This window comes from Oryctolagus cuniculus, chromosome 3 (assembly GCF_964237555.1).
Source record: "Oryctolagus cuniculus chromosome 3, mOryCun1.1, whole genome shotgun sequence".
In the NCBI taxonomy this organism is placed as follows: domain Eukaryota; kingdom Metazoa; phylum Chordata; class Mammalia; order Lagomorpha; family Leporidae; genus Oryctolagus; species Oryctolagus cuniculus.
Window position 1 is genome coordinate 7,233,383 of NC_091434.1, and position 17,878 is coordinate 7,251,260.

At 46.5% G+C, this 17,878-nt stretch overlaps 1 protein-coding gene across 8 annotated transcripts in view; it reads right to left on the reverse strand.

Annotated features, from left to right (window-relative positions):
* Positions 1–17,878, reverse strand: part of DIS3L2 (DIS3 like 3'-5' exoribonuclease 2) — a 385,604-nt gene that overhangs the window by 205,965 nt on the left and 161,761 nt on the right. For all 8 annotated transcript variants that reach the window (XM_070070055.1, XM_070070058.1, XM_070070061.1 and 5 more), the window contains 2 exons: positions 16,832–16,932; positions 10,202–10,449 (listed from right to left, as the gene is read on the reverse strand). In XM_070070055.1, the coding sequence (XP_069926156.1) occupies positions 10,202–10,449; positions 16,832–16,932 (349 nt within the window). The remainder of the gene's footprint in view (positions 1–10,201; positions 10,450–16,831; positions 16,933–17,878) is intronic.

The following is a 17,878-nucleotide window of genomic DNA, read 5'->3' on the forward strand; positions in this document are numbered from 1 at the left end:
TAGTACATAACACCCCTGGTATGGCCGACATCATGTGTGTGCTCTTCTCCAGTGATACCTAATCTCAGTCTGAACATGAGAAAACATCAGATAAACCTAGATTGAATAAATAAAGCCAAATAAATAGATAAGTCCAAAAATCATGGACCAGTTCTTTTCAAAAGTGTCAAACCGATAAAACACAAGACTGGAACTGTCGCAAATCAGAGAGGCTACAGCGACATAAGAAACAACTGTAATATCAGAGCCTAGAACATATTCTGGAACAAAAAAAGGATGCTAGTGGAAAAACTAATGAGCTCTGCCTAAGTCCTACACTGTACTTAATAGGCCAAGGTTAATTTCTTAGTTTTGATAATACTCCATGATAGTCATGTACTCTGGGAACTCTGCACTATTTCTGCGATTTCTATACATCCAAATTATGTACGGCTGGTGTTGTGGCACAGCAGGTGAGGCTGCTGCCTGTGATACTGTCACCTCACAGGCGTGCTGCTTCGAGTGCTAGCTACTCCATTTCCGATCCAGCTCCCTGCTAACGTGCCGAGTCACATGCCTGGGAAGACAGCAGAAGGTGGCCCAAGTGCTTGGGCCCCTGCACCTGCATGGGAGACCTGGATGGAGCTCTAGGCTCCTGAATGGAGTTTCATTGTGGCCATTTGGGGAGTGAAGCAACAGACAAGCTCTCTCGCTCTCTTTCTCTCCCTTTCTCTAACTCTGCCTTTCAAATAAATAAATAAATCTTTTTAAAAAAATTACTGAAACAAAAAATTAGCTGCTAGGTTTTTTTCAAAAGAGGAAACTTATGACCATAAACATAAGAAAAAACGATCCATCTCATTATTAATTAGGAAAAAAGAAAATCATAACAATATACCACCTGACTGGCAGAAATTGAAGAGTTTAATAACATCGAGGACTCTAAGAATGTGAAGCAACAGAAACTCTTTACACTGCTACTAGGACTAAAAGTGGTACAATCACTGAAAAACGTTTTGGCTGTAAAGACAAATAAGCATGAGGGCGGGCCCAGTAATTCCCCCTCAAGCAGAGTATAAGAGACTTTAGTTATTGCGCACTGGGATGTTTACAGGAACGGTGCAGAACAGGAAAAACCTCAGTTCAACCCAAATGCCTACTGCTAGACAGACTATGGTATAGTTTAAGAAGCAGAACTACTACGCACTAAGATGAGTGAAATACATTAATACACGAGGGAACTTCCCAGAGTTTGTGGAGAAATAGGACTAACAGGTAATGTGCATTTTCTACAGTCTTTTTGAAGTTCCCTTCTATATTAGAAATATATTATTAAGTGAAAAAATGCAGAAAGTCATAGAAGAATATATGTAACATTTTTATAAGGTTCAAAAACAAGCACTAAATAACATCATTTATATACAAATATTGATAAATTACTTTTAAAAAGTGTACTTCAGTTAGCATATTTGAGTTATCTCCAGGGCAAAGACTAGGGGTTAGGACAGAGAAAAACACAAAAGGAACTTCAAAAGCACTGATGATGATGTAGTTTTTACCTGGGGTGATGATTTCATGGATTGGCTTTAATATCAAGTTTCAAAAATTATATGTGTTATACATATTGTTTTGTCTGTGAAACATAGTTTGAAACTAAAGATTATACATATTTTTATATTTTATAGATTTATTTACTTATTTGAAAGGCAGAGTTACAGAGAGGCAGAGGTTGAGAGAGAGAGAGATCTTTCATCTGCTGGTTCACTCCGCAAATGTCTGCAACAGCCAGGGCTGGGCCAGGTCAAAGCCAGGTGCCAGGAGCTCCATCTGGGTCTCCTGTGCGGGTGCAAGGGACTCAGCAGTTGAGCCATCATTGGCTGCCGCCCAGGCAGAGCAGCAGGAAGATGGATGAGAAGCAGAGTAGCTTATGATCAAACCAGACACTGTGATGTGGGATTCTGGTATATCAAACAGTGGCTTAACCCACTGTGCCACAATGTCTGCCCCAGTAAATATATTTGTTTTAATTAAAAAAATTTCTTTGTTAATGAGTATACATGAAAATGAAACTACACAATCACTCAGAGTCCTTCACACCTTCATGTACTCATAAAATTAATTTATCTTTACAACCACCAGTGAACATCACTGGCTTGGGAACTTCTTGAAGATGTACAAAATGTCTTGAGTTTAAATATACAATCTTAATTACACCAATGTCCTCATATCCCAAGACAAACTGTAGGTGATGGAATCTCAACCATGTTTCAAAGGATCAAAAACAAAATTCAATGATTTCTAAGATTGATATACTTAAAAAAAACATATACTAATTAAATTCCTCTCCCTTCTTACCTGTTCCCCCTCTCAGATACTGATAATTTTTCTCTGCAGAATAAGCTGACAGCCAGATTACCCAACATCAAACTTTTCAAAAAAGAAATTATTTTTAAAAAAGATTTCATACAGCAAAAGAGTGATGAATGTAAGCCCACTGAAATTGATAAATATCTTTTTTTTGTTTTTTTAAGAATTACCTGAAAGGCAGAGTGACAAAGAGAGAGGGAGAGGGGGACAAAGTGGTCTGTCATCTGCTAGTTCACTCCTTAAATGCCTGCAACATCTGGCGCTGGACCAGGGCAAAGCCAGGAACCAGGAACGCCATTCATGCCTCCCATGTGGGTGTGGGGAGCCAAGCACTCAGGCTATTACTCTGCTTTCTCAGGGGCGTTATCCAGGAGCTGTATTGGAAGCAGAACAGCTGGGACTCAAACCAGCACACTCGAATGTGAAGTGGGCAGGCATACAGGTTAAAATTGATTAGGTTTGTGAGCTGGAAGACCACACCTTCGCCACGCCCCTGTGTGGCCTCATTCCCCTACCTGGCCACACCGGGGTGCCCACCAGCCAATCAGGTTAATTAACCACTCCCCTTTGGAAGTGGGTTAAAAGCCTAGGGCACAGTGTGCCGGGCTCACTCTTCTTCCCTGGCCTCTTGCCAGGACAGGGCTTGCTGTAGCCCTGCGCCTCCAGAGTGCATGGCCTTTGGGCCACCTGCCCTAGGCTTCCTGGCCTAGATGCTCCTCCACGTGGCTGGTTCCTGGTGCTCGGAATGAACCCCTATTCACTTCTCTCCCCCAAATAAAGCTCTCAGTCTCCTATGCATCTTTCTCACTAAATAAAAGCTTAAAATGTACCATGCTGCCTCCTTTATCTGTGCCAGTATTTAGAATTCTTCTCTAAATATTAGGTAAGAACCCTCTAGCATTTCTAGGGAACTTTAAGGGGCCACATTTCAGGGTAAATTTTAGGGGGTCTTCTCCAATTTCAGAGTGGATGCCAGAAGTGCAAGCAGGGGCTTAACACACGGTGCCACAATGCCAGTCCATTAAAGAAATTTATAATAATCACCACCTCAATCTCTTTTCACTCACCAGAGTGGCTCCAGGAACACTATACCCATTCACAGTAAATGACATTACAACTGGGTCTTACTGTAAAATTAATCCTGGTGGTGCTGAGACAACATTCCCAGCTTCCTACAGCTGGGTGTCTACATAAACATTCTACGGACATAAGCATCAGATCCACCTTCCTGGATGATATACAAGTAAAAAGTTTAATGAGAGAATGGCCCAGGTATAGGAAGAAGAACTTTTCACAAGAAAGTCTTTCAAATTGTCCTGGTCGCCTTTAAAGAAAATTAGTATTAACGTTCTCAGCCACCCATCTTCTTTTCTCTGCTATAATTCCTATAAAGAATTGGCCTTAAAACGAGGCTGAATGCAGGGAAACAGATGTTCTTAAAGCGACTGTCATTGTCATTGCCACCTTAAATAAATGCTCTCATGCACGCTGGCTCAGATGCTGGAACCTCCACGAACACAGATACAATGGTATCAATTCCCCGAGGTCTACAGGTGGGCAACAATCAAACACCAGTCACTCCTAGGACCAAGAACTTAGTAAAGATTCGAAAAATCCGAGTAAATATACAATGTCTTTGGCTATATAGTTTATGTATCAGTTTCCACAATCAAGAGACAACACGTTTTTTCCTTCTTCTGGATCAGTATTATGCCACAGCAAAGACGGAAGGAGGACTGCAGGTCAAAGAGCAGGAAAAAGAAGGAAGGCTCAACAACACTGCGACGGGCAAAGGCCTTGAAGCTCGAGGACGAATCAATGTAGACACGAAGGGAGGAAAGAAGAGCGTTTAACTGGTGCAGGAGAAGGCTGATGGTCTCTAAGGTTCTCTTACACTTTAATAATATTTCCCATGAGGCACCCTAGAAATCACAGATGAAGATGATGACTTTGGCAGAAGTGTTCAGGACTGCACAGTGCGCTGTGCGGAAAGAATGATGTAGGACTGAAAGCCTGCATTAGGACTATCCCCTCCACTGCCTTGCTCTGCTGTGACCAGGGTGCTGTCTTCCAAAGCTGATCCCCGAGGCCAGCAGGTGGAGCCCAACAGTCACACACAGAAAGAGCCCCCTCCTCAGCCTGATCTGCTGCTGAGCCACAGCCCCTGAAAGGGCGCACAGACGCTAAGCGAGGTAATGCAGTCACAGCACTGCACAGCCCAGCGATCTGCAGAGGGCGAGGGACGGACAGGCTCCGAACGTGCCATGTGGAAGACGGCAGAGTTCATTCCCAGTCTGCCATCCTGGAGGGAATGCTCCAGTGACACAAATTCTCTTATCTGCCAGTGTACTCACCATTGCATTTTCCTACTAAATACAACTTATGTATGTAATGTAACTTATGACCCCAACCTTAATTCATATATATCCCATAAATCTGACAAAACTGAACGGAACAGTGAAAGTAATTGCATCCACCAGCAACAAATATTTGGTGATCTGACAACTGACCCTTATGGTACAATGCTAGGAGACGGAGATACCAAGAGCAGTCCCCACCCAGCCATCTCCTTCACTGTCGCTCACCCCAGCGATCAGAACCCCCCTTCCTCTGCTTCTCTACCTTGCCCAGCCATGGGCCCTTCTCCCTCATTTAAACTGGCGGTATTGCAATCCACCCTCTTCTCACATTTTAACAGCCTCCCATTCAGAAGGCAACCTCATTTCAACCTCAGATTTCTCAGCCTTGGTGTACCTGCACTGTCCTGTTCATTTTCTCTCCTCTCTCACTCCATAAAGCAACTGGAGTTTGCTAGATAAAATAATTATGTCGATTTGCTTTATGTCAATTCACGTTACATATCTTCAGCGAGCCTTCAGAGTTGCAAAAAGAACACTATTATGTTCCTAACAGTAGCTGCTATAAAACTTTTATTTTCTTGAAGATTTATATTTACAGATCTGAAAAGAAGAAATCATGACAAATTTTGGAGACAATGAGCATGGTAGCTACATGCTCATGACAGCTTGGAAAGATGCAGCTGAAACTCTGGACTTTAGCACAGCAGATTTCACAAAGATCTGAGAAAATATAGGCGCGAATTCTCCTGCGACAGCTTCTGAAGGGAAAGGTGACTGAGAGGGTTGGGAAGTTCGTAAAACTGTAAATCTGATTATATAACTGCAAATCATTCCAGTGCGGAAGCCAATGTGGCTTTTTAATTATCCTGGACGAGAGTCCAGGACTCAGTACTGAAGTACTCAATATGCTGTAGTGCATTACGAAAAGCAGTGATCCCTAAAAGACAGCAAGGGCTCTCTAAGCAAAGACTACTTGTGGGGTTTTGATAATACTGCAGGACTGAGAGTCACGAAAATGTGCCGATGTGCTGTCCAGAGACGTGAACAAGGTATAACAGATCTGTCAGGAAAATTCTCAGAACAAAAAGGAAAATAATTTTCTAACAACTAGAGGTCTCCGACCCTGTACTCCCTTTGAGCTTCCCACGAACGGAGGCGTCACAGGGTGCCAGAGAAGCATGCTCACAGCACAGGGGAGGCCAAGGTCCATGGCCTCCTTACAAGCATTCCCAAGGCTGCTGACATGTACTTTATTTAGTGTTCACTCCAGTCGTTCTTTCAGTTAAACATCTACACCCACTAAGCTTGACATTATTGGGAGTGGGCGTTTAGCCTAGTGGGTACAATGCCAGTTAAGATACTTGTGTCCCACACGGGAACTGCTGGGTTTGACCCCTGCTTCTGGCTCCTGACTCCAGCTTCCTGCCAGTGTGGACACTCAGAGGCAGCAGGGATGGCTCAAGTAGTTGACCTGTGACCTCAGCTGACTAGCCACCACACTTGCACTAGTATCCTTGTCCAAAAGGAGCTCATGGCCCCGGCAAACACTTAAATAAGCAAATGCAATCCAAACAGATGAGAGCTACAATAATGTATTGTAGAAGTTACAGGAACACCCAGAAGGAAGGCCCACAAGTCAGAACATAGTCGGAGTGGACAACCACATTGAGCTAGAAGCTGGGTAGTCTTTCAAGCCACTGTGTGAAAAAGTGTGCTGGGCAGAAGTTTGAAGCTCTTACACACACAGTCAGCTTGGGAAGAGGCACCCGTGAAGAACACAGCGGCAGCTGAAGGGTTCTCAGTGAATCGTAGCGAAATGCCGGCAGCATCTGGCCATTCACGCCCGTTTCTAGTCAGGCGTCACATGCAGGGGAACGCGCCTTCTTCGTCTCCCCTGGGTATTCTCACTCCTTCCGTTTTCTCCATTGCAGCCCCTTTATTTCCGGCCCTCGCATCGCACGTCTGCTACAGCAGCCTGTTACGGCGCTTTGCTGCCTGTCATGTCTCTTCCCATCCACTCCACACTCCCATCAGTGATCTTGTAGCTGAGAGGCCTCTGGCTCTCTACGAAACGATCCTGAAATTCCTCCCTCACCCACCTCTAAACTTCCAAAAACTTATCTTATGCCTCTGGAGGCGCTTACAATACCCTACTTTGTGCTACTGTGAGAGCTCAAAAGAGATAAGTCATTTGATTCATTCCTACTGCAGAACCGAGTCCCCCAGTGCTGCTAACTGGTGATGGGTCACGGAAGTCTGGATCCCTAACTCTGGTTAAAACCACTGACTAGGAAAAATACCTCTCAAGCTAGACCAATAAGATTTCTACCCTGGAAATTCTGTGTTACAACCTAGACTTCAGCATGTGACCTGTGGAGGACTCGCTGTGAGCAGGTACACGGCTACTGTGCAGAGAGAAGCAGAGAAACACAGCTCATGCGCAACAAGAGGTGGCGAGAAGATACCATGCGGCGGACAAGCTGGTCAGGGTGAGAAGTGCGGTTCTTTGCTGCCGTTTCCTGCGTTTCTCAAGAGACCTCCTCCCATTCCTGTTCTAGGGGCACCAGGAGTTTCTCGTGTTAATCCCCATTTTTATTTAAATTATTTCAAGTGGGCCTCTACTTCTTGAAATCAAATTTTCCCTACAACATTTATTTGCAAGTCTTCTGCATGAGATTATAGCTTCCTTGAGTAAAGGAATCATAGCTTGTTTTTTACCTTTGTATTTCTCAGATAGTACATGAGGCACAGTTGAACAAAACCTGTCTGATGAACTGAATCTAATACAGAAGAGGTAAGTAACTTTGGACTTGAAAAATTAGTAGCAATTCCACAGGCCGAAGAACTGCACTACTTTTAAGGGCAGAGCTTCAGGAAGAAGGAAGAAATTTCAGAAGGAAGCCATCGTAGCTCCCTCAGGCCTCGCGTACAGTGTATGTGGAAGCTGACCACACACATTTGCTCATGGTCAAAGTCTGAAAAAAGCCGAGGGAGAACAGCATAGAACATGCTCTGACTGGGAAGCAGTGACCACGGTTTCTAAAGATCAGCAACTGCCAGCCAGAACAACACAGAGAGGCAACCCCACCCACACGACAGCTGCAGCCCTCCCATTCTTCACGTGACACGTGTCGTGTGGGACCCCAAGATGAAAACCTGCACACATATTCTTAATTTGCTTTTTCACAAGGATTTTAGAAAGCATATTTATTTATTTTTATTTTAAAGTCAGAATTACAGAGAGAATTCTTCCATCTGCTGGTTCACTCTTTAAATGGCCACAATGGCCAGGCCTGGGACAGGCATTAGCCGGGAGCCAGGAGCTTCATCCATGTCTCCCATGTGGGCGGCAGGGGCCCAAGCACTTGGGCCATCTTCTGCTGCCTCTTCCAGGCACATCACAGGGAGTTGGACTGGAAGTAGAGCAGCCAGGACTGAGACCAGCACCCACATGGGATGCTGGCATCACAGGCAGCTGCTTATGCCAGCCCCAGCATGTTTCCTTAAAGGCCTCTTTTCAAGTCTTTATATTAAGACAATAGAAAAAACGTAATCAATTTCCATCTATACTTGATTATCTTCAAATGCTTTTATTTTGAAAACTATACGATCATCATTTTAAAGTATTCCTTCTTTAAATCTAGCGAATGTGTTTGCTGCCTTCAAAGGCCTGACTCCCTTTTAGTGGCTGTTGTACTTATCCACAAGAAAAGGGTGCTCTGGTGAAGTCACAGCTCAGCTGCAGAAAAGCAACCTCTCAGGCCACTCAAGTAATAAGAGAAACTCACCCACAGAGATTTCCTGACTCCACCCTTACAGCTTGAAAGCCAAGGAAGTAGTCCAATCAAGTGTGACAATGGACCAGGACAGAGGGCAGATAAAGGACAAGGCTGGATTTCCTGGTTGGATGTGAAAGCCTTCCCTTCTCCCGCTAAATAATGTGGCAGCACAATCAAGAGGGGCCAGGCAGGGAAGCCATTATCGGCCTTGCGATTTGATGGTGAGAAACTGGCAAGCCCGTGAGGAGAAGTATGTAGGGCTCAAGGCTGTGACGTCACTTTTGGATGAGATAGGCTTCAAGGCGATGACCCTGCAGTCACACCACTGGAGAGCAACAAAGGAAGTGCAAGTGCTCCTGGGTGGCTCTGAGACCCTGTAACTCACAAGGCTCCTCATACAACTGGAAAAGCGGCATGGGCGGTGGTTCTTAAATGACAACGTGGCACACAGGTCGGTCTTACTGTGTCAGGCATCAGAAGAGAAGCATAGAGCAGGCCTGATAAAAGCAGCACACGGCGGCCATCATTTCAGTGTTCATTTCCTAACCTCAGGACCATCCCAGGAGGGTCCCAGTTAAATGACCAACAATTTAATCAATAAGAAAGTCACTATACTTGACTCAAAGCCAATCAAAATGACTGTTCTCGATTGTACAGCCTTATTTTCATTCCTGTGAAGCACAAACCAGACACTGTCCTTAATGAAAGCATCAAAATCGAGCTAAAATTTAATACTGCTCTTCTTTCAAAACAAATACCACGTGTAAGAAAAAACACAGGTGTAGCAACTGATCAGTTTCTTCAAATCAAAAAGCAATGGCTGGGGGCCGGCACTGTGGCATAGCGGTAAAGCCACTGCCTACAGTGCCAGCATCCTATATGGGCACTGGTTCAAGTTCCAGCTGCTCCACTTGCCATCCAGCTCTCTGCAATGGCCTGGGAAAGCAGCAGCAGATGGCCCAAGTTCTTGGGCCCCTGCACTTACGTGGGAGACCTGGAAAAAGCTCTGGGCTGCTGGCTTCAGATCAGTGCAGCTCTGGCCGTTGCAGCCATCTGGGGAATGAACCAGCAGATGGAAGACCTCTCTTTTTTCTTTCTCTCTCTCCCCCTCTCTCCCCCTCTCTGCCTCTGCCTCTCAAATAAAGAAATAAATCATTAAACAAAAATGCAATGGCCACCCATTATGCTCTGAGACTTTGTCACATAAATTTGTATTCAGTGATTTCAGACAGCTTCCAGGAAAACATGCCAGCCTTCTGTTGCTAACTAGGTGATTCAGCTTTTAATGCCATAGGTAAAACCTTTGGTGTTAATCAAATACAGTAGATCAATACCAAAAGCACAATAATCAAACAGAGCTTCAAATTCATATTTTAAAGCAAAGGAGCCTAGCATCCCTTAACCATGCCTGGACTTTTCATTGCGGCACTGGCATCTGAAAATAGAGCACGAGCTATTTGATGCAACACAAGTGTGGGTGTCATCCAGGACACCCCGGGAAATGAGAGGCTCAGAGCATGCTTATATTCACACCAAAAATGATTGCCTGGTAATTCAAGAAACCTATAGGTGACCAGTGGAGGTGGCAGCTGAGGGTAATTTCAAAAGAGGGCCAAAGTACACCAAGCACCGTGCTCTAATGGAGAACTAGCAACTGAAACATACAACATTTACCCTCAGGCCACGGAAACTGAGCCCTCAGCAGGGGTCACCTACCCCAGGGCAAAGTTGCTGTCCTCCTTCCAGTCCACGATGCGGCAGATGAACAGCGTGTTGGCGTAATCCTTAGGCCGGCTCACAAAGTCCTGCGGACAGTCCTTGAGAGGCACGTAAACCCTAGGCACTCGGTGGTCTGTGGGAGAAAACAGGGCATACTTCCTGAACAGTTCACTGCTCTTATCAGCCAAGGGTCTGAGGACGCCGGTTGCAGCTCGGGAATGCTTTTTCTCCAAGATGTAAACCACCTGAAAACACCAAAGACGGAATCAACATTGTTCACCGACAGAGCTGGGGGACAGCTGGAAAAGTCAGCAGGATGGGCTCTGATCAACCAGCTGGGTGCAGTAACTTCTGTGGGTCAAAATCAAGAGCCTCTACTTATCATGCGTCAACTTAAGCATCCTGTAAGCACACACATGCAAGAAAACGCTCTGTAGCGTGTGGATCAATGAGACGGAAGTGCTCTTACAGCCACGACCGGGGCTTACGAGGGTGCGGGGGTACCAGCAGGGAAGCACAGCTCCAGGGATTCGTTACGCATCTCAGTTTTCACTGGAATAATACCACCATCTTACATGAACAACACAGTGGCTGCTTTTTAAAAAGTATTACTAAATGGATATAAATTGCTCTTCTTAATTATGCTTCCAACAAATGTAAAGGGAAACACTTAATCCTCCTTTTCTTTCCAAGATTAAACCCAGTCTCTCATCTTACCAGGTAAGACTCAGGCCACCACAGCACCGTGCACATTTCTACTTCTACCAAGAGAGAAGCATTCTAAAGAAAGTGGATCCTCTCCCCCGCCCTCTGGGCAAAGGCATTCTTCCCGCCTCTCTCCTTCCGCACGGTAGATGGTTTTGGCGCTTTGCTGGAATTACTTGCAATTCCAGAACCCGGAGCTAAGATTCAAGCTGCCCTGAGCCAGCCACTTCTGTTGCTCGTGAATGCGTGTCCACGTGGGCTGCGCCTGTCTGCAGAGCACCTTCAGCCCACTGAGTGTGCAACGGCCGCCTCCCAGTCACGCCTGCTACGACCGCAGGACACCTGGCCTCACTCAACCTCAGTCCTACTACCTCTACTCTCTCCCTCCTAACTCCCCACCCTTCCTGGAAAACATCTTCCCATCTGGAAAAACTGCGGAAAACCTCGCTCAAGAATATGCTGGACACGCCTCGCACGTGCTCATCTGCCGTAAGAACTGAGCGCTCCAGCGCCTTGCTCTGCCTCCACACACAGCCCTTAGGGAGCACCCAGGCTTTCCTGGGTGCACTGCCACATCCAGACCATGCCGTCTTCTGGCTTCATGCGTGTTTCTGTACTCTCGTCTCATGCAGCCTGTCTGTCCCCTTCTTGGTCGTGTCCCCCACTGACCAGCCTCCTGGCTACTCCGTAATGTCTGGTTAGTCTGCCTTTCTCAGCGTCCTCCAGCCACCATCTTGTCTTCACAGGTGAGGCGTGCACCTCTTCCATGCCAGTGGCTTTCACCTGCATTCACCTTCAGCAACCCACCCTCAGGGCCTCTCCTGGGTGTCATCTGGAACTGATACAACCCCAGCACCGCTCAGGCTGATCCATCATGCAGCTCCCTTATCAGGCTTTTCCACAGCAAGGCTTCCCGGGCTGTAACCATCTCCTGTCCTGTAAGTCTGCTAGCTCCATTTAAGCTGTGAACGCTTTCCCACGTCCCTGAGCCACCACGTTTCATCACTTGCAGCCTGATTATCTATGCTGTCAAGTGCCACATCCTCCTGTCCTCCCACTACTTCCAGCCTACAAATCCTCAGGCTTGATGCCATTCAGCCGTTGGTCTCCCCTAACCTTCAACACAAACTGTCAAGTGGTTGCAAACGTCAACTGCTCAGACACTGTGACATGTTAATGTTGACAACTTTTGCTAGGATCTCAGAACCTCTATGACATTTGTCTACCTGTCCCCAAGTCAGTACAGTCTATTATTTTTTCTTTTTTTAAGATTTATTTATTTGAAAGGCAGAAGCAGAGAGAAAGATCTTCAATCCTCTGGTTCACACCCCAAATGGCCACAATGACTAAAGCTGGGCCAATCTGAAGCCAGGAGTGCTTCTTGGTCTCCCACATGGGTGCAGTGGCCCAAGGACTTGGGCCATCCTCTACTGCTTTCCCAGGCCATACAGAGAGTTGGATCAGAAGTGGAGCAGCCAGGACTCAAACCAGCACCCATATGGGATGCAGGCACTGTAGACAGCAGATTCGCCCGCTACGCCACAGCGCTGGTCCCATAGTCTATTCTTTCAGCCTACTCTCCTGACCCTCGCCTTCTGCGACTCCAATTATATAAATGTTGAATCTTTTTTTTTTTATTGTCTCACAATTCCCAGAGGCTCTTTTTAAATGGTTTTTAAAGTCTACTTTCCAGTGGTTGAGGTTGGGTCAGTTCCACTAATCTGCCCTGCAGTTAACTGATTGTGTGCCGCATTATCTTTATGCTACTCTTGACCCCATCCAGCAAGTACTCTATTTGTTACTGCATTTTTCAGTTCTGTAACATCCATTTGGTCCTTTTTTATGACTTTTCTATTCCTTTGCTGCGATTTCCTATTTTCTCAAGAGAATTTTTAATTGCTAACTGAAGTTGTTTTGCTGTTGTTGTTGTTGTTGTCTGGAGGGCTGTTTAAAAGCCATTGTCCTTGAACTGCAAAAGCTCAGTACTGGAACTGGAATCAGTCGAATGTCTTTTCTCACTCCTGTTGTGATTTTCCTATTTGTTGGAATGGTGGGTAGTTTCTGATTGTGTCCTAGATCTTCGGTGGTCATGTTAAGAGCCTCTGGGTCTCACTGAAGTCTTCTGTATTAGAAGGTAGTAAGCCTGGTTAGGTTTAGCACGCAGGTCCTGGTCTGCACTGCTGTAGCTCCAGCACTATCTTGGTGTGGTTGGTTTGTAAGGTGCCACTGGCATTGCCTGTGGGGCTGGAAGGAACTTCCCCAGGCCAGGCCACCTAGTCTCCCTAACCATGGCCCAGGCAACCCTAGCTTGCAGGGCCAAAGAGGCTCTTCATCCGGGGTTTCCTGTTGTGGCGACACCTCCCTTCAATGCCACCGACTTCCATGGTCTCTGAGTGAAGGAGGAGGAGTCTGGGAGAACAGTGTGCTTCCCAGGCTGGGCTGTCTGTGGTAGCAAGATCCCTTCCATCAGTATCTTTAGTTCCCAGTGCCACTGGGTAGGAGGGAGGAGAGAGGCTTCCTAGGCCGGGCTGTCCCTGTGGTGGGACAGCCCGTACTGGTGGAGAAGTCTCAGACACTGGGGGGACAGGGAAGAAGACAGTCCTCCTGGTCACTTACTGTTATCAGAGTCTCAGTTAATTGCCCTTGCAGGTGCGGCCAGGGTGGTCTGATGTCTCTAGAAGGATTTCTGTTAGATCTGAATGGAGTGAGTCCACCTGTGCCACCCTCTATGGCTAGGCTGGGACTCAGAAACCCTAGGCCTGTATCACCTTCTGACGGTGGGAGCTGTAAAGTCTCTGCCATGATGTTGTTTCTCTCATCCTGGGGTTCCTAGTTAGCTTGGCTTCCTCTTTCCACTTTCCAGAATTGTCCTGTGGTTACCTCTAGTTTCTCCCAGAGTTCACAGCTGTACTTTGTGGAAAGAGCAAAAATCAAGTCTATGCCATTTTCTCCAGCAGGAAGTCCCTGTTTCTTATTCTAACTGCTGACAGCATAAGAAATATATTGAGTAACCCGGCTTTACCTGGGGTTCCTATACTGTTAGTTGTCGTGGAAATAACTCTACCACAGCATAAGTTTTGCCTACAAATGCTGATTTTGTGTTGTAATTTCTGGTTGAATTCATTAAGAAACATTATCTCAAAAAAGGGATGGGAGAATGGAGGGAAGGAAGGAGGGAGCAGACAGGGCTGGGGCCACAGCACATCAGAGAACACAGCTCTAGAAGCAGGGCTCTACTCAGCTCGGGCTCACTTAGGGGTGCAGTGTTGCCAGATGTTTTCTCTTGGCAGAAGAAGTCAAAATTCTAATTTTTATGTGAATACTCCTAACTTAACAAAATTTTAAAATGTTTATTAATTTGTATTTGAAAGGCAGGGGTGGAGGGGGTGGGGGGGTGAGATCATCCCTCTTCTTGTTCGCTCCCTAAACACCCACAACAGTCAGGGCTGGGCAAGCTGAAGCCAGGAGCCAGGGACTCCATCTGGATCTCACATGGGTGTGGCTGAGCCATCACCTGCTGCCTCCCAGGTGCGTTACCAGAAAGCTGGGCTGGAGGCAGAAGCAGAGTGGGACTCAGCCCCAGGTACTCTAATATGGATGCAGGTGTCCTGAGTAGCAGTTTAACCTGATAGGCCACAATGTCCACCCCATAGTATTTTTTTTTTAAATGCAAACTAGTCAAAAATTTTAAATACTGCACAGGTCAAATAAAACAGGATGAGGGGCTGGCACTGTGGCATAGTGGGCAAAGCCACCACCTGCAGTGCCAGCATACCACATGGGCGCCAGTTTAAGTCCCAGCTGCTCCACTTCTCATCCAGCTCCCTGCTATGGTCTGGGAAAGCAGTAGAAGATGGCCCAAGTCCTTGGGCCCCTGCACCCACGTGGGAGACCCAGAAGAAGCTCTTGGCTCCTGCCTTCAGATTGGCACAGCTCCAGCCATTGTGGCCATCTGGGGAGTGAACCAGCGGATGGAAGACTTCTGTCTCTGTCTTTCTGCCTCTGCTTCTGCTTCTCTGTAACTCTGCCATTCAAATAAATAAATAAATCTTAAAAAAAAAAAAAAAAAAAAAGAATGAGCCCAGATCTAGCCATCATTACAATCCTGCTTGCCTAGCATGCTGCTTGCTACATGGTTAGTCCTCAAAATGTCAGAGAGAGTGAGAAACAGGAGCAGTGCATACATAGTGCACTTGGAAAGTCCCCCTGGTAATAGGCAGCACAGGAGACACTCTCAACCCACCTGCTGGCAGCACAGCCGCTCTGCATTCCTAGGTTAAAGGCACTGACAGATGCCACTGGCAGCTGAAGCCTCATGCTGTGACGCCACTGTGTTCCCGGCCCTATGCACCTCTGCCACTCTGAGCTGTGCACACAGCTAGAGTGGGCTGTGTCTAACCCCACATCTGAGTGCAAGATAATAAAACACAAATGTAAAAACAATTACTTCTCTGACAAATAAACACTTTTGAAAAACCAAAAGATTTATTATGGGGCAGGCTTAGTGGATAAGGTCACAGCCTGCAGTGCCGGCATCCCATATGGGCGCTGGTTCGAGTCTCGACTGCTCCACTTCTGATCCCAGCTCTCTGCTGTGGCCTGGGAGAGCAGTGGAGAATGGCCCAGGTCCTCGGGCCCCTGCACCCACGTGGGAGACCCAGAAGAAGCTCCTGGCTTCAGACTGGCCCAGTTCCGGTTGTTGCAGCCACTTGGAGCATGAACCAGTGGATGGCACACTTCTCTGTCTCTCTGCCTCCGACTGTCTGTAACTCTGCCTTTTATATAAATCTTAAAAAAAATTCATTAAAATTGGCCGGCGCCGCGGCTCACTAGGCTAATCCTCCGCCTAGCGGCGCCAGCACACCAGGTTCTAGTCCCGGTCGGGGCGCCAGATTCTGTCCTGGTTGCCCCTCTTCCAGGCCAGCTCTCTGCTGTGGCCAGGGAGTGCAGTGGAGGATGGCCCAGGTGCTTGGGCCCTGCACCCCATGGGAGACCAGGAGAAGCACCTGGCTCCTGGCTCCTGCCATCGGATCAGCGCGGTGCGCCGGCCGCAGCGCGCCGGCTGCGGCGGCCATTGAAGGGTGAACCAACAGCAAAGGAAGACCTTTCTCTCTGTCTCTCTCTCTCACTGTCCACTCTGCCTGTCAAAAAAAAAAAAAAAAATTCATTAAAATTAAAAATTTACATTGGAATTGTCATGGGCATGACAGCAATAAAAAATAGAGCTAAAAACAGTAAAAACCTGGAAGAAGTTTGTTTTCACATTGCTTCTGCAGAGTCTGCATTCTCACTCCACTTTAAGTAACAAAACTGGGGGCTGTGTCGTGGCACAGCAGGTTAAGCTGCAGCTTGTGACTCTGGTAACCCATAACTGAGTATAACTCAAGTCCCGGCTGCTCCACTTCTGATCCAGCTCCCTGCTAATGTGCCTGGGAAAGCAGCAGAAGATGGCCCTAGTGCTTAGCCCTTGCCACCCATATGGGAGACCAGATGGAGTTCCAGGCTCCCGGCTTTAGCCTCACCCAGCCTTGTCCACTGCAGCCATCTGGGGGGTCGGGGGTAAACCAGCAAATGGATGATCTCTCTCTGTCTCTCTATTGCTCTGCCTTTCAAAACAATAAACAAATCTTTAAAAATAAATAACCCAAAGAAGAAATCACAGATGCTGCATTACAAGTCTGGTTTAAGCAAGGATGATAAACATACTCACACCCAATGCACTGGCCCTTCATCCAAAGCAGGCAAATACGCACATTACTTATATGTTTAAAGTTAAAAAAATAGTCACTGTTTATGATCGTGCTTCTACTGACTTTCCTGGTAACTGAAAAGTGCAGTCCTGACCAAATCACACAAGAGACATCACCCAGGAGCTCAGGTGACAGCCATGGGGACAAGCGGGGAAAATCTGTAGGTAACGACCTTTGCGGATCTCTGCAGCGACTTCTCTGACAAAGCTCTTGTGTCCTGTGATGAGGAAGCACTCTCGTCTTTTCTATCTGGCTCACCAGCGTCCTCTTTTCCTACATTGAAAAGAGAGGAAAACAGAAGAGGAGGAATCAACCCGTTAGACCTACATCCATTAGGCATATAGACGGATGGGATTCTAAAATCGAGATCTGGAAAGTTTCTTGATGCCATTTACCCCGATACTCACTCTACGGAAGAGGAACCCATCAGGCCCGTGGCGGTCCGGTGACGGGGCCAAGGCAGTCATGCCACCCACCTGCATTAATGCTTACCCTGAGCACTTAACCTTAGCAGGTCACATCTGATCTCTTCGATATTATTCACAAGCTAAACATGACCCAAGTGGTGGGCATCAAACTATGATAATTTAAATTAAATAGTCTGTGTGTTGAAACACCAAAAAGCTGTATGTTAAATATTGTCCCAACCCACAATGAAGAATAGAGATAGGTTAATTTATTATGCACATTTGAACAAAATAAAAATAAATGTTATCTTTAAAAGTACTTTGATACTGGGGCTGGCATTGAGGTCTAGTATGTTGACTCCACCTGCAGTACCAGCATCCCACATGGGCGTCCCAAGAGGGCACCTGGCTGCTTCTCTTCCAATCCAGCTCCCTGCTGATGGCCTGGGAAACCAGTAGAGGACGTCCCAAGTGCTTGGGCCCCTGCACCCACCTGGGACACCCAGGGGAAGCTCTTGGCTCCTAGCCTTGGATCAGCCCAGCTCTGACCACTGCAGCCATTTGGGGAATGAACCAGCAGATGGAAGACCTTACTGTCTTTTGCTCTCTGTCTGTAACTCTGCCTCTCAAATAAATAAATAAATAAATCTTAAAAAAAAAAAAAAGGTACATTGGTACCAGCCATAACAAACAAAATGGTGGAAAATAGATTATATTTATTAAATAAATAAATAAATAAATAAAACACCCAACTCTGACTTTCCTGGCCTAAGTAACATTACATAAAGAGTAAAGTACTTAAAGTCTTTTAA